This window comes from Monodon monoceros, unplaced genomic scaffold (assembly GCF_005190385.1).
Source record: "Monodon monoceros isolate NGI ecotype Baffin Bay Population unplaced genomic scaffold, NGI_Narwhal_1 Super_Scaffold_11, whole genome shotgun sequence".
Taxonomy (NCBI): Eukaryota; Metazoa; Chordata; class Mammalia; order Artiodactyla; family Monodontidae; genus Monodon; species Monodon monoceros.
Window position 1 is genome coordinate 112,471,936 of NW_021703767.1, and position 14,256 is coordinate 112,486,191.

The following is a 14,256-nucleotide window of genomic DNA, read 5'->3' on the forward strand; positions in this document are numbered from 1 at the left end:
AGAAGAAATCTCAGCTAACTACAAGGAAACTCTTGGCATCTCCACTCTAGATTAGGCTATCTATTTTATTTTGATTTTTTCCCCTTTATTTATTCTTGGCAACCACATTCTGGTTTATTGCTTTCAGGGAGAGAAACACAAAATAATTTACAACATTTCAGTTAATAGCTGAGCCAACTAAAAAAAATTACTAGCTAAATATTTAATTGCACAGTTGAGTTTTTAAATGAAAAAGAAAACTTACATCTACAGTGCAAAGTACATCATTAAACCCCCAGACGTGGTTTGAAGAACAACAAAGAGCCTTCAGGACTCCCAGCCATTCTGAACTGAGAACGGTGCAGCAGGCCGTCAGCTCAGAGGAGAAATTGGCTATGTCATTAATCCTAGAAAGAAGAAAAAGAATAGAGAAGAAAGTAACAAAAGAGAAATACTCACATACGATAAACTTAATGAACACATAGTTTCAATATCATCAAACAGGGCGTTCATTTCTTAGATTCAAGGATATAATAAAAATCCACTTGTCAAATAACCTAGTAGAACCTGGAGCAGAAGGGAAAGGAAATGTCTTCAAATGGTTTCTATTGGCTTGGCCAAAAAGTTCATTCAGTTAATGAATACATTGTTCAATAAAGTTCTGGGAGAAAATGAAAAATGTATCTTTTATCTTTACTTAAAACCGAACAAACTTTTTGAGCAAGCCAATATTTAATGCTGTTGAGCAACAAACAGTAACCAGTATAGATGTCAGCTAACATATTTTTAGTTCTGTGAACAAATCTGACCTGTAAATTCACATTTGTAAGGGCATCAAAAAAATTAAAAGGTCAGTCTAAATCCAGTGTTTTCAAAATCTGTCTTTTTCATTTGTATTTTTGTTATGCTTTTGAAAACATACCAGATAACTTACAGATTATATCTAGAGCAGCTCACACCAGATCAATAAGCCAGGTTAAGAAAATCATGGAATAGAGAAGCAAATGCAGGAATACAGTAAGATTTAAAAACAAACAAACAAAAGCCAAATGTCTGCTTAGGCAATTATTAAAGCCCTTAATTTTAAAGGAGCAGCCATGCAACAACTGTGTGGTTAATCGTGAATCCCAGCTCACCTTCCAGCATCCTGATGGCCCATACATACATTCATGAGTGTGTTGCAGACGAAGCTGTAGCGATTGGCCGCATTGTCACTAAGGATCTTGCCCAGCATTGAGTAGTTGACGCTACGGGCTGAGGGATTCTCAATAAAATCCATCATGAAGTCTGGATCCCATCGCAAGTTAGAATTTGCAGGAATCACATTATTATATATGGTTTGCTTTACTTTTGAACAGGCACTACTGAGGTTACAAGAAGAAGAGTTAAAAGACAAAACAAAACTAAAATAACTAGAAAGGTATTTCATTTAAGGACAGATTAAATGGCAGCTGTAATGTATTCCTAGAGAAGGTTCGCATTATGGGTTCTTCCTAATAATCGGCACCGGACACAGTGCTTGGAATGTGCTAGTTCAATAGTTACTGAATGGGTGGAAGAACAAAACAAGAATAAGACATCTGGGTACTAATCTTGATTATTTTCTAAGTCTTTTCTACATTTTACATGCTTTAAAAAATAAAAGAATCTACTATGGCTTCCAACAACTGTGTCTGAACAGTGGTTGGAAAGTGCTATTACTTAAGAATAATAAAAATGGATTGGATTACACATCAGGAACAACTTGGTGTTTTAGTCCTAATCATTCATCCTGTAAAGCGATTCCTCTCGGTACAAAGTATCCGGGGGGTTCATGTGCCGTGGCTACTCTGGAGAGGCTCACTCCCTGCCTTCAAGGAGCTTAAGTTCTAGTAGGGGGATATGGGGAATACATACATTCTATGAGAGTACAGAAACTATTATATTGTTCCTAAAACTTTATCACACTGTACATCTCAGCAGTATCTAGAGTTTTTTAAGAGCCTGGTCTACCACAGTCAGAGTTACATCTGAAGAAAATGCAGAATATTATAAATTTATAAAGGGAATTAGAAAGCATCCCCTCTAACCCTGCTCTGCAGATGAGGCTGAAGGATGACCTGATTTCAAAGCTCAGACTCCATGTACGCTTCGCTATTCTAGCCCAATTGCTGTGGATAACAAATCCATAAGCCACAATTCACCTTCTCTATTCAACAGCTCTTTTAAGCAGCAGACACTCTTTTCCTTTTAGATTAAGTTTTGGCAGCAAATTTATTTGTGATCAAGGCGACACATGTCTTAGTCTTATGCGCCTACATAAACAGTAGCCAGGAATGATTTCCTCAAAAATGAAAAGACATATAGATTCTTCACCCTAAGCTGTTAACATTGACAACTGCTTTAAGAAAACTGAGATTGTTCAGTTCAGTGTTTACCAAAAAGTGACTTTAGACTTCCTCCTTCAGAATCACCTCTGGGGCATCTGTTAAAAATAAAAGACTCCTGGGCCTCACTGAAGGTGTACTGAATCTGTATGCTTAAAAAGCAGTCCCAGGGCTTCCCTGGTGGTGCAGTGGTTGAGAGTCCGCCTGCCGATGCAGGGGACACGGGTTCGTGCCCCGGTCCGGGAAGATCCCACATGCCACGGAGCGGCTGGGCCCGTGAGCCATGGCCGCTGAGCCTGCGCGTCCGGAGCCTGTGCTCCGCAACGGGAGAGGCCACAACAGTGAGAGGTCCGCGTACCGCAAAAAAAAAAAAACAAAAAAAGCAGTCCCAGGTAAAACTAAGTACCAAATATGCGTGGAAGCACTGGGCCAAGGGAGAGGACTAAAGCCACCCACTAAGTGGCAGCAAGTACAATCTTCTACACCCTTTTTCTTCACCTACAACTTATATAAAAACTTGTCAGGGGTTGCTGAAGGATACAAGCTTGCAATCTGAAGTCATGACCTATTCAAAATGACAGAATTATACAGTCCCCAGTGTTTTTAAGTCTCCCTTTTCCCTGTCTTAACCCTGCCAGGCTGCATATATTCTCACTTAGCAATAGTTCTTAATTTGTTTCATTTTCCCACTAAAAATGAAACAAAAACAAATTTTGCTCTCTGCCAGTTCCCTCCCTAATACCACATCCCTGGTTTCCTCTACCACCCAATACTCGGAGTCTTTAAGGAAACAGAGTTCTGCAAATAGCAAAGCAGCATCTCTTTTTATTCAACTTTCCATTTAATTCTAACAATCTACCCCTGTCTGTCTTTGGAAACCAGAAGAATTCTGCTTTTCTTTCCTAATTTTTATAAGAGTCAGCCTCACTTTTCGATTAGTATAGAGACTGCTCTCAAGTTGATGCCCTCCTACCTCCTCTGGCAGTTCTTCTGAACTCTGTGGTTCATGGTGAAGTCTCATGTCCCTTCATTTCTAGGCTTCATATTTCACTTATTACACTCTTTCCAGATGAGCTCTAGGTTTTAGTGAAATGTTAGCTGCCATCTAGGTCACTCTCAAATTCTTAGCACTCCCTGTTGCAGGCGTATATGGAGTTTAAAAAACCCCAAACCCAAACCACACAAACAAAAACTCAGACATTTTCCTTCTGAAACTTGCATGTATAAGAAAAAACTGATAGAGTAATGAAAGCAACACCACCTTGAGGCCAAAATGACTTATGTTCAAATCCAGGCTTTATCATTTATTAACTTATAATGAGGAACAGTCATTTGTTGATAGGAAAAATCATTTCTACTTCCCGGGGTTGTTGGGGGGATTAAAGATCTTGATGGAAATAACCCGCCATAGTGCCTGGCACAAAGCAGCAGCTCAGACGTGAATAATCAGAAGCAGACGTGATTAATGCTCTACTTCCTCCAAATATGATTCTTACACAACTTTATAGATGATGTTTCCGATCTAATCATTAAAACTGGTCTATTAGTATACAAACAGAAGTCGCTGCACATCTAGCTTTCGTTTGACCATTTTTCGTAATCCCAAGCTACAAATAATGCCTGACTTGAAGGTTTCCTGAGAGAAACGCAGTTCTCTACCACGGCTTAATCCAGGAAATTTTAGACGGGTAACCCCTTGTGAAGCGCCATGGTGCTGATGCTAAGTAGCCCCTCAGTTCATGGTTGGTCTCCTGAATCTCCACACAGCCAGTGTGCATTACTTGAATTAACTCATTTAACATGCTTCACCACGCTGCAGGAGCATGAGAGGTCAAATATACCCAACTGTGGCTTCCTTGGGAAATTCACACGGCTGTCGCAAGAACCGAATCTTGTATGAGAAAGCTCTCTGAAAACTGGAAACTGAAACTGAAACTGAAAGCGCTCTGTAAAGTAATAGAAGAATACGGGGGACGGGTGGCCGGGCTTCCCTGGTGGCGCAGTGGCTGGGGGTCCGCCTGCCGATGCGGGGGGCGCAGGTTCGTGCCCCGGTTCGGGAGGATCCCGCATGCCGCGGAGCGGCTGGGCCCGTGAGCCGTGGCCGCTGAGCCTGCGCGGCCGGAGCCTGTGCTCCGCAACAGGAGAGGCCACGACAGTGAGAGGCCCGCCTACCGCAAGAAAAGGAAAAAAAAAAAAAAAGAATACGGGGTATTATTATTACAACATTTCTGTGGAAAGATGGTTCCTAAGACCCACTCAGACATTCCATAAGGGATTATTTTGAAACCTAATTCATTTCATAAAGAACATACTTTCACATTTTTCCCTATCAATACCATTAAAAATATCATGGTTTTTGATTTGGTATAGATCATTCTTTAAGCAGATTTTTTTTTGTTTTTGCAGTGCCTACTATGAGCCAGACACTCTTCAAGGTACTGGGATAGAGCAATGAAGAAACTAGAGAAAGTTTCTGCTCTCATGAAGCTTACATTCTAGAAAGGAGCCAGACCGTAAATAAATACATAATGTATGAAATGGGGAGGGGCAAAGTGCTAAAGTTCAGAGAATGACGGAGACCGGGGGGAGGGGCTATTTCCAGTGCGGTGGTCAGGGAGATAGAGCCCTGAACGAACTGTGTGAGGGAGCATCACGAGAGAGGTGACAGCAAGTGCAAAGGCCCCAAGGTGGGAGTGTGCTTAGAGTGTTGGGAGACCAATACGGACGTCCATGTGATTAGAATGGACAGAGAGAAAGTGGTGGAAGACAGGACTGGATCCAGTAGATCCTAAAGGCTAGGTAAGGACTTTGAATTCTATTCTGAGTAGATATGAGAAGCCACTGGAAAACTTCAAGTTATTCCTGTTTCAAAAGGATAACTTCTGAAGACATGTTGAGAATACACTTAAGAGAGTCAAGGGTGCAAGCAGAGAAACAAGTTAGAAGGACACTACGATGGTCCAACCAAGAGAGGAGCACGGTGGTAGTTGCCAAGCAATGAAGAGTGGTCAGATTCTACATGTACCTGGAAGGCAGAGTTCATAGGATTTACGAACAAGCTGGAGGCAAGATACAAGGGAGCAAAGGAAACTGTAATTGACTATTCTTTCCTTGCCTGCTTCCAGATTCCAAATTTATTCTGCCAGCTATTACTGCCCCCTTCCCTCCCCCAACTTACAGTTAATCATCTAAATTTCCTCAAACACCATTACGGAAGTACAGAGTCTCCAGCACCTGTCTACCTGTCGCGGGTACAAGTGCTAAGGTGCAGAGAATGACAGGGAGTCAGAGATGCTCTGTGAAGTAGGAAGTTCAAGGAGTCAGAGAAGCAAACGCAGGGAGAAAGTAGGTATGCAAACAGTGGGGAGACAATGTTCCAAGAGAGGTAACAGCAACTGCAAAATACAGAACGTTTTCTCTTGTATCAAAACTGCAATCACAGCTAAACATGCATAGTGATTTGGAATAGGAGGTTAGAGCTACAATGAAAGATAATTCAATAGGAATTCTGGCAGATATAATTAGGATTAACTTTCATTATTCAAACGGATGACAATTTGGTACACAAACAAATATAGGCACAATCCTATTCCTATTCTTTTGACTTTCTTCTACCCACCTGAAGAGGTCTCCGAATTTACTTCTGAGGTGGCTACATGACACATAGAGATCGTAGAGGTAGGCTAAGATGCATCTTTCTGGGGAAGAACATTCTGAGGGGTTCACCACATGCTTTACCACACCACACAATCTGAGGAGAAAAATATATGAAGAAATGAGACACTTGGCTAATATACGTGTTAGCGCTCGGATCTTTTAGAGTGAGAATGTGTCCATGGATTACTCAAGTAAGAAAAAAGATACCAGATTGTTAACAGTAATCATTATACCAAGTAAATAACTGCATAAATCAGTTTTCTACTATGATATTGAAACACTAAATCGTTTTTTAAAACTTCAGAAATGCCATTAACATTAAGAAATGAAAGAAATTCCTCCGTACAGAAGATATGCAGGGAGGAATCCACCAATAAAGCTGCTGTGACTAGGACACAAAAGCTGTAGGAGAGACTCTCTCATCAGTAAGAAGACTGACAAATTCTGGAAATTTGCAAAGGGCCCCATGTCCACTATGTAAAAGGGCAATTTCTTCATATCAGTAAGTCTGGGAAATCTATTTTCAAGACCAGGAGCTGGTTCTGGCATGAACTTGAAGAACTCATGGTTTGAGGTCACGTTCTCCTTGTTTTTCCAAACTAGAAACAAATTTATTTTAGTTTATCTTAATAAGAATTTAAGACCCCTTCTTTTTAGTGACATTCTCCATAAGACTTGTGGTTCAGAAATACCACTACTACTCCAATTCCCCAGATCAGAAAGATGGCCTTTTGGGCCACAATTCATACAGAACGAAAGTTCATACCACACAGAAGTAAACACTAGTGGTTCATCCACCTATCTATGAGTCTGATTCCACTGTCATCTTGCATTCTGTTACAGGGCTCGGTACTACTACAACAGTGTCACAGATGACTCAGATTGTTAAAGCTGAAAAGGGCTTTAGAAATCATCTGATTCACCTTCCTCATTTCACAAAGAGGGCTCTGAGCCTCAGAAAGGTGATGTATCTTGCCCACAAGGCAAGGAGCTACTTCACAGCAGATCCAAAAGGAGAACTTAGGTCTCCAGAACCCCAGTGTGGAGCCCTCTCCACTGTTTAGGGGACGGGAGGGAGCCTAGCATGTCAAGACTGAGAAGGACACTGGAGTCACAAACATCAGAGGTGGGACCTAGGAAACTGTGCAAAGAAATAGCCATGTAGCATCCCAAGCCCTGTGAACTGACATCAGCAGAGGCAGGCAACAGATAAAGGCTGTCAATTATAGCAAAACTGTCCCACAGTTTTGGAGAAAAGTAGATGATTCAATCAGTTGTTACCTATATAAACCAAAAAATTCCAGGTATACCCTGAAAAGCAAAGAACTATTTTGTGATTAAAGTAAACAAACATTTATTGAAAGTAAACAAACATTTGTTTGTTTACATTGAAAGTAAACAAACAAGTAAAGTAAACAAACATTTATTGAAAGGCATTTACCGTATCACAGTAAATACTGAGTGTGTGTTTCCTCAATAATTTTTTCACTTACCCGAGGTAAGAAAAACATTTTACATTGAGATCCAATATGCTTATTCATATAAGTGCAAAAAAAAAAAAAGAAAAAGAAAAACAACCCCCAATAATAGTTTTGGGGAAAATACTTATCCTTACTCTACATGATAAAGAACAAATATAATAAACTGAATATCAAATATGATTTTATGAACATTTAATAGAACACAAATTTAAAATGTCAAAATAAATGATAACGAAATAAATTCCAAAATAACAAACAAACAAAAATACTTGTGAAAACCTATTATATTCATTTCGTGACCAACTAGAGATGGTTCCATACACGGTTTTAAAAAGTATGGTATAAATCAAACAGCATGAATGAGCTCCTAGTTAGAAAGACTTTTAGCAATCTGGGAGATTTATTAGCTATCTGATGTTGGGTACATCGCTTCACCTACCACTCCACTTAACAGGCCTGAGTTTCCGTTTCTTGACTTATAAAATGGTACTAATCATTCAACCCTACAGGGTAGTGGAGGGCTATAAAATAGTTCTATATTTCCTGGATTCTAAGATGGTCATTTCCTTACATTTAAAAATATCAGGGATGTTTCAGATGTCACTTAGTAATAATCTAAGTGTCTATTATCTGTGGCTGTGCTCTCATATGAAGAGAAAGCTTATGGTCCACAAAAGCTAAAATATTTACTATCTGGCTCTATACAGAAAAAAGTTTGCTAACTTCTGATTTCAGAGAAAAAAATTGAAGAAAGAACCAAGAATAGGAGAGACAAGGTAGAAGGAAAGATTAGGAAAGTATTAAATGAGGTGCCTTCAAGTGATAAGATAATCTTTGTTAGGTGAGGAAGAGTGTAAATAGAGAAGAGGCACAGAAATAATAAACTTAAATCAAGCTCAACGTTAGCAAAAGTTTAAGGGCATAAATGCTACTTAAGGCTAAAAGCTGAAGTCAAGAATGTATTTCTCTATGGCCCAGCAATCCCACTACTGGGCACATACCCTGAGAAAACCATAATTCAAAAAGAGTCATGTACCACAATGTTCACTGCAGCTCTATTTACAAGAGCCAGGACATGGAAGCAACCTAAGTGTCCATCGACAGATGAATGGATAAAGAAGATGTGGCACATACATACAATGGAATATTACTCAGCCATAAAAGGAAACGAAACTGAGTTATTTGTAGTGAGGTGGATGGACCTAGAGTCTGTTATACAGAGTGAAGTAAGTCAGAAAGAGAAAAACAAATACCATATGCTAACACATATATGTGGAATCTAAAAAAAAAAAAAAAATGGTTCTGATGAACCTAGGGGCAGGACAGGAATAAAGAGACAGACGTAGAGAATGGACTAGAGGACACAGGGAGGGGGAAGGGTAAGCTGGGACGAAGTGAGAGAGTGGCATGGACATATATACACTACCAAATGTAAAATAGATAGCTAGTGGGAAGCAGCTGCATCACACTGGGAGATCAGCTCGGTGCTGTGTGACCACCTAGACGGGTGCGATAGGGAGGGTGAGAGGGAGATGCAAGAGGGAGGGGATATGGGGATACATGTATACGTACAGCTGATTCACTTTGTTATACAGCAGAAACTAACTCAACGTTGTAAAGCAATTATACTCCAATAAAGATGTTAAAAAAATTGTTTTTTAATAAAAAAAAGAAGAATGTATTTCTCCCTCAAGATTACAAAGTAAAAATGTTTCATCTTAGGAGCTGCAGTTAAAGAAAAGCACATATAATTAAGAGACAGCCTCTTTTACAAACTGAATGTAACAATAATTGGATTTAATTTGGTTATGGTTATTGATTTACATGTTTATTACAGAAACATCTTTGAGACCATAAAGAATATTATAAAAAAATATTCAAATCAAAAAAAATAAATCTATGTGTGTAGAATTAACGTGGCAGCTCTTCCTCTTCTCCTAAAAAGCTGCTGTTAAATGGATGACACTCTAGAATAGAGTACATGTTGATTACATGTGCTAGATTACCAAAAAAAGGCACTGTGAACCCCGTGTTTCTTTTGAGCCCAGGAGGGTTGCCTTTCTTTTAAGTATATAAAGCTCTGGAGAAAGGAGTCTGCAGTGGACAAAAAGGAGCTCAGAACAGGTTTTCTGACAGCTCATTATACTTCTCTGGTGCCAGTAGCCTCGGCCTCATTTAATGGGGGTGATGTAATTACTTCGCCCAACTTCCCTAACAGTAGTAGAGAAAACCTTAGCCTACAATTCACACAAACCGAAAAAAGACTAAGAATCAAAAAAGTCATTTATTCTAGATTAACCCTTGTCAAAAATTTCCTTTAATTTATAAAAGAAATAAAATTGAAAAGGTAAATCTATAAGATGATGTATGTGCAAAGCTTATTTGGCGTTGGATTCTCCAAACAGAAACTGAAATGACATGAGCGAAGAAGCAGTCACTTATTCACCATCCATAATAAGCCAGGATGCTGGGTAGCAGAAATGACAGCAACTAAGGGGAGCGAAGTAGCCACCAGGCAGGCAGGCGGACTTTTCATGCTTTTATCTCCTTTCCGATAAACGTTTCCTGGCACAAGCATTCCTTAACTGTGTTATACCTTTCTATGAAACAAACAGTACTATTTTTGTCTTAAAACCACTATCATATTTCATCACAAATTACACATTCTAGGGTATACCAACCCTTCAAACACCTGAGCCGTCTGATCGGGATTCAGGATCAGACAACTGTGGTATCTCCTGAGAACGGCCACAATGCAGACACACAGTCCCGTTGTGTAACTTCCTGCCAGGCTGGAGGATTTCAGGAGCAGTTCGGCTTCCACAACACTCAGTTCATTCAGGAGCTACAATGGGAGAAAAGATCGAAGAAAAATGTAGCTGCCAAAACAAATAGGAAAGACGTTTATTTTTACAAACCACGGATATATTGAGTCATTCTAAAACTACTTGATCTCCTTCCTTGTCCTGCCCCAGGAACATGCACATATACAACCACAGTCTCAGCAACCCAATGAGTTAACTGGTTTTTATTTTTAATACTTTATCAAATTATAGAGCTTTCCTTCTGTCTGGGCATCACGGTGCATGCAATCGAGAGGTACCCAATACTGAAACAGTTATCAAAATTTTATGGTGGTCCAAAGTTCTGGACTGGATAATTTCAGAGAAGAACATCCCCACCTCTGACTTTTTTTCCACTTTCCCCTCCTTTTCAATAAATGGAAGTTATTTATCATCATTTTCTTATTATTAACAAAGCTAACACCTCCAATAGAATAAGTAAAAGAAACCAAGTTTTATGTCTACTCACTAGTGAAATAACAAATGAACTCAAGTATGTGTATAAGAAAAATAGTGGAACAAATTAATAATGTTTCATATTTTTTGCTCTTCCCTAAAATATACTCTACTATAAATAGCAAACAAACTTTCACCTTTCCCTAAGCAAAAAACAAAAGACAAACAAGAAATACCCTCAAAGCTCTCACGTTTTAAAGTGACTATTACTATATTTTAGCACAAATTCTAATTATTTAGTTGAAAATTATGAACACAGATGCAATTAAAATGCTAGTTGAAAATGCTAGTTGAGTACTGTTGACTCAGAATGTTCCAACTATTCAAAAATGCACTGGGTGGCTCATTTTAAACTTTACAATGCCTAGTAGGTTTGCCTTCTGCAAAAAAGAGAGAAGCAGGATCCCTTTGACACCTGTATTGCAAAGTCAATGAGGCCATTGATATTCAGTGCTGGCTCCATGAGATCAAAGATGAGCTGAATATGGTGGGCCAATGGGAGATGGTACGATGTTCCTGATGCAAAGCTTGTGATTTGTTCCAGCACATTGTTAGAGATCTGTGGGAAAAAAAAAAAAAAAGTGAAAGTAATCGTAAGACCAACAGTCCAAATAACTTTTATTTATTAAATTACTTCAATTTTTTAGGTAAGAAACGTGAATTTATACGTGATTCCACTTAGAAGTTGAAACATACTTCTACAGAAAACAAAACCATGTACAAATGCAATAATATCCTTAAAACAACTATAATTTGAAGAAATAAGCTGAGTTGTCATTCAGATCTACACCCAACTCTCCTAAAGGCAGGACAACAATAAATGCTAATTAATTTCCAGATGACATCTATTTGACTATCAATGGATTTGTAAAACAAAATAGATTTGGTTTCTTCTCAATGGCATAGTAATTTTTCTTCAGTCAGCAACAGATTTCTCCCTTATCGATAGCAATGTAGGACTAAAATGTAATAATATAAGTACTGCATTATAGATTATTTTATATAGTGTTGATTATTATCATACGGTAAAAATATTTCCATGATAAAAATTAATTCCTCTGAGGAAGGCAACCTGACACTTAAAACTGAACTGCTTGATAGTTTAAGACGCTTCCAAATATGTTTAAAAAATGTATTTATAAAACAAGTAAAGCCAAAAACATACATTGCATGAAAAAGATTTTTAAGGAAATATCCCAAATGCGCAATAAAACAGCTTTAATGGCTACCTGAGATGTCACTTGATGTTGGTCAAAATATGAAAGGAGTTGAAGTTTTGTGAACACAGTCTCCAGTGTTGGAAATGCCTCCTGTTTGCTCTTCCTGGCTTTCTGTCCTTCATCTCCAACTAAATAAACACACAGTAGGTATATTATTTTCCATTTAGTTGAAGCTCTTGACTTTAATGGATACTTTTTATTGAAGTATAACATACGAATGGAAAATTGTACAAACTTACTGAATTTCTACAAAATAAATTTATGTAATGAAACTCAAATCACAAAATCACGTACCAAAACTCCAGAAGGCCCCTCAGGTTCCCTCCAGTCACTTCTCCCTCCTCAGAGAACCAAGATCCTGACCTCTAATGGCTTGGATTAGTATTGCTCACTTTGTAACTTTATACAAATGGAATCATATGATACGTACTTTTTACATCTGGCATCTTTCACTCAAAATTATGCTTCTGAGATTGATTCATACTGTTGAGGTAATTTTATTTTTTTTCTAAAAATTAACAATTCTCAGGACTTCCCTGGTGGCGCAGTGGTTAAGAATCCACCTGCCAATGCAGGGGACGCAGGTTCGATCCCTGGTCCAGGAAGATCCCACATGCCACGGAGCAACTAAGCCCGTGCACCACAACTACTGAGCTCAAAGAGTAGCCCCACTCGGCGCAACTAGAGAAAGCCCACGCACAGCAACGAAGACCCAACGCAGCCATACATACATACATACATACATAAATAAAATTACAAAAAAAACACAAAAAACAATTCTCATTTATGTACTATACCTAAACTTTTGGCTATTAATGAGAAGTCCCTCTATAAACGTTTCTTACCCACTGACTTTTAAAATACGATATCAACAATGAATGGGGGAAAAAAAAATCACCGAGGCTCACATTGATATAATAGGAAAAACTTCACTGGCATTTTCTTAGGAGATTCCCAAACAGTTTAGTACGTAAAAAAGGAAATTTACACAATGCCTAACTTTTTTAGGGGTAGAAAGGGATTAAATCTCTCCACCTTAATGGAAACGTGCTACCTTTATCAATTCAGTATAAAGAACTCTGAAGAAAATATCAATAAGAAATACTATAAACATTGCTTATTCCAGAGGGACTCTTGCCCTTAACAGCTCTAAGGATAAGATCCAGAAATAATTAGGTCCTATTTTAAAATATTTTTTAATATATGTATTTACAAACACAAATCTAAAAACAAAAAGGAAATGTTGGATTATACGATCTCCACGAAAGATCATTTCCAACACTATGGTTCTAAGCAGTCAAAGGCTACTGAGAAAAAAGCCCTCTTACATCATCTTATTTGGGAAAGTTTAATTGGGGAGACAGAGCTCACTTTACTGATTTTTCTATTAAAGATTCAAGAAGGATTTCACTAAACTCAAAAGGCTTTGCTAATGGCAAATGTAATGGATTTAGAAAATAACAAGAAAGGAGACTTCTCTTTCAACAATAAGCAGTTGTGGTTTATAGATAGGCAAAAGACAAGCAAAAAACCCAGGCTGTTGTTTCGTAAAACAAACAAACTTAGAATTAAAAGGTGCTGAGTAACATAAGGTACAAGATTGTGTGTCACTTTTGTCAAATATCACCAAATGTAACGCAAATAATAAGAAAGGAGTTCACGAAACCTACTTGTTTTTCAACATCTATTCTCAAAGGTACAAGTGGCATTTTGCCTTCAATACAGCTGTTTGCATGTCATGAGCATGTGTAAAATATCCAAGTTTTGAATTTTTCATTTACTAACATCATTAGTCCAAGGCTGAAAACTTACACCAATAGTTTTGGGTACCATGAGCTTTGGAAGTGAAGTTAATATATTTATTCAGTCCTTCCTGGGACCAAAACCAAGTCTGTTACCAAGAAAAGTAACAGACTGGAGGACGGGGACCCAGCACAAGAACTCACAAATACCTCTTTTTTTGGTTTGTCTATATTAATAGGCTCTGTTTACTTACACATAGCTAACTTCTCAAGACCTCTTATAAAAAAAGATGCAATTGACTCTTGGCAATTTACATTCACTTTGAGAGAAAAATTTAAGAAATTAGTGGTGGTTCTCAAAGGAATATTTTAATGACATTGACATAGATAACAGTATAGTCATAATTCATAGATTTTCATCTGTTTTATGTTAATTTGCTTTCATAATATATATTATTGCTCTCTTGTTGCTTAATTTTGATTTTCCTTTTTTTTTTTTTTTAAATCTCTAA

At 38.1% G+C, this 14,256-nt stretch overlaps 1 protein-coding gene across 1 annotated transcript in view; it reads right to left on the minus strand.

Annotated features, from left to right (window-relative positions):
* The window catches only part of MED12L (mediator complex subunit 12L), a 326,539-nt gene that overhangs the window by 62,555 nt on the left and 249,728 nt on the right, over positions 1 to 14,256 (minus strand). Inside the window, exons 17-22 of the mRNA XM_029214009.1 lie at positions 12,012 to 12,130; positions 11,198 to 11,341; positions 10,165 to 10,328; positions 5,965 to 6,096; positions 1,116 to 1,343; positions 245 to 386 (exon numbers count right to left, since the gene is read on the minus strand). Coding sequence (XP_029069842.1) covers positions 245 to 386; positions 1,116 to 1,343; positions 5,965 to 6,096; positions 10,165 to 10,328; positions 11,198 to 11,341; positions 12,012 to 12,130 — 929 coding nt within the window. The remainder of the gene's footprint in view (positions 1 to 244; positions 387 to 1,115; positions 1,344 to 5,964; positions 6,097 to 10,164; positions 10,329 to 11,197; positions 11,342 to 12,011; positions 12,131 to 14,256) is intronic.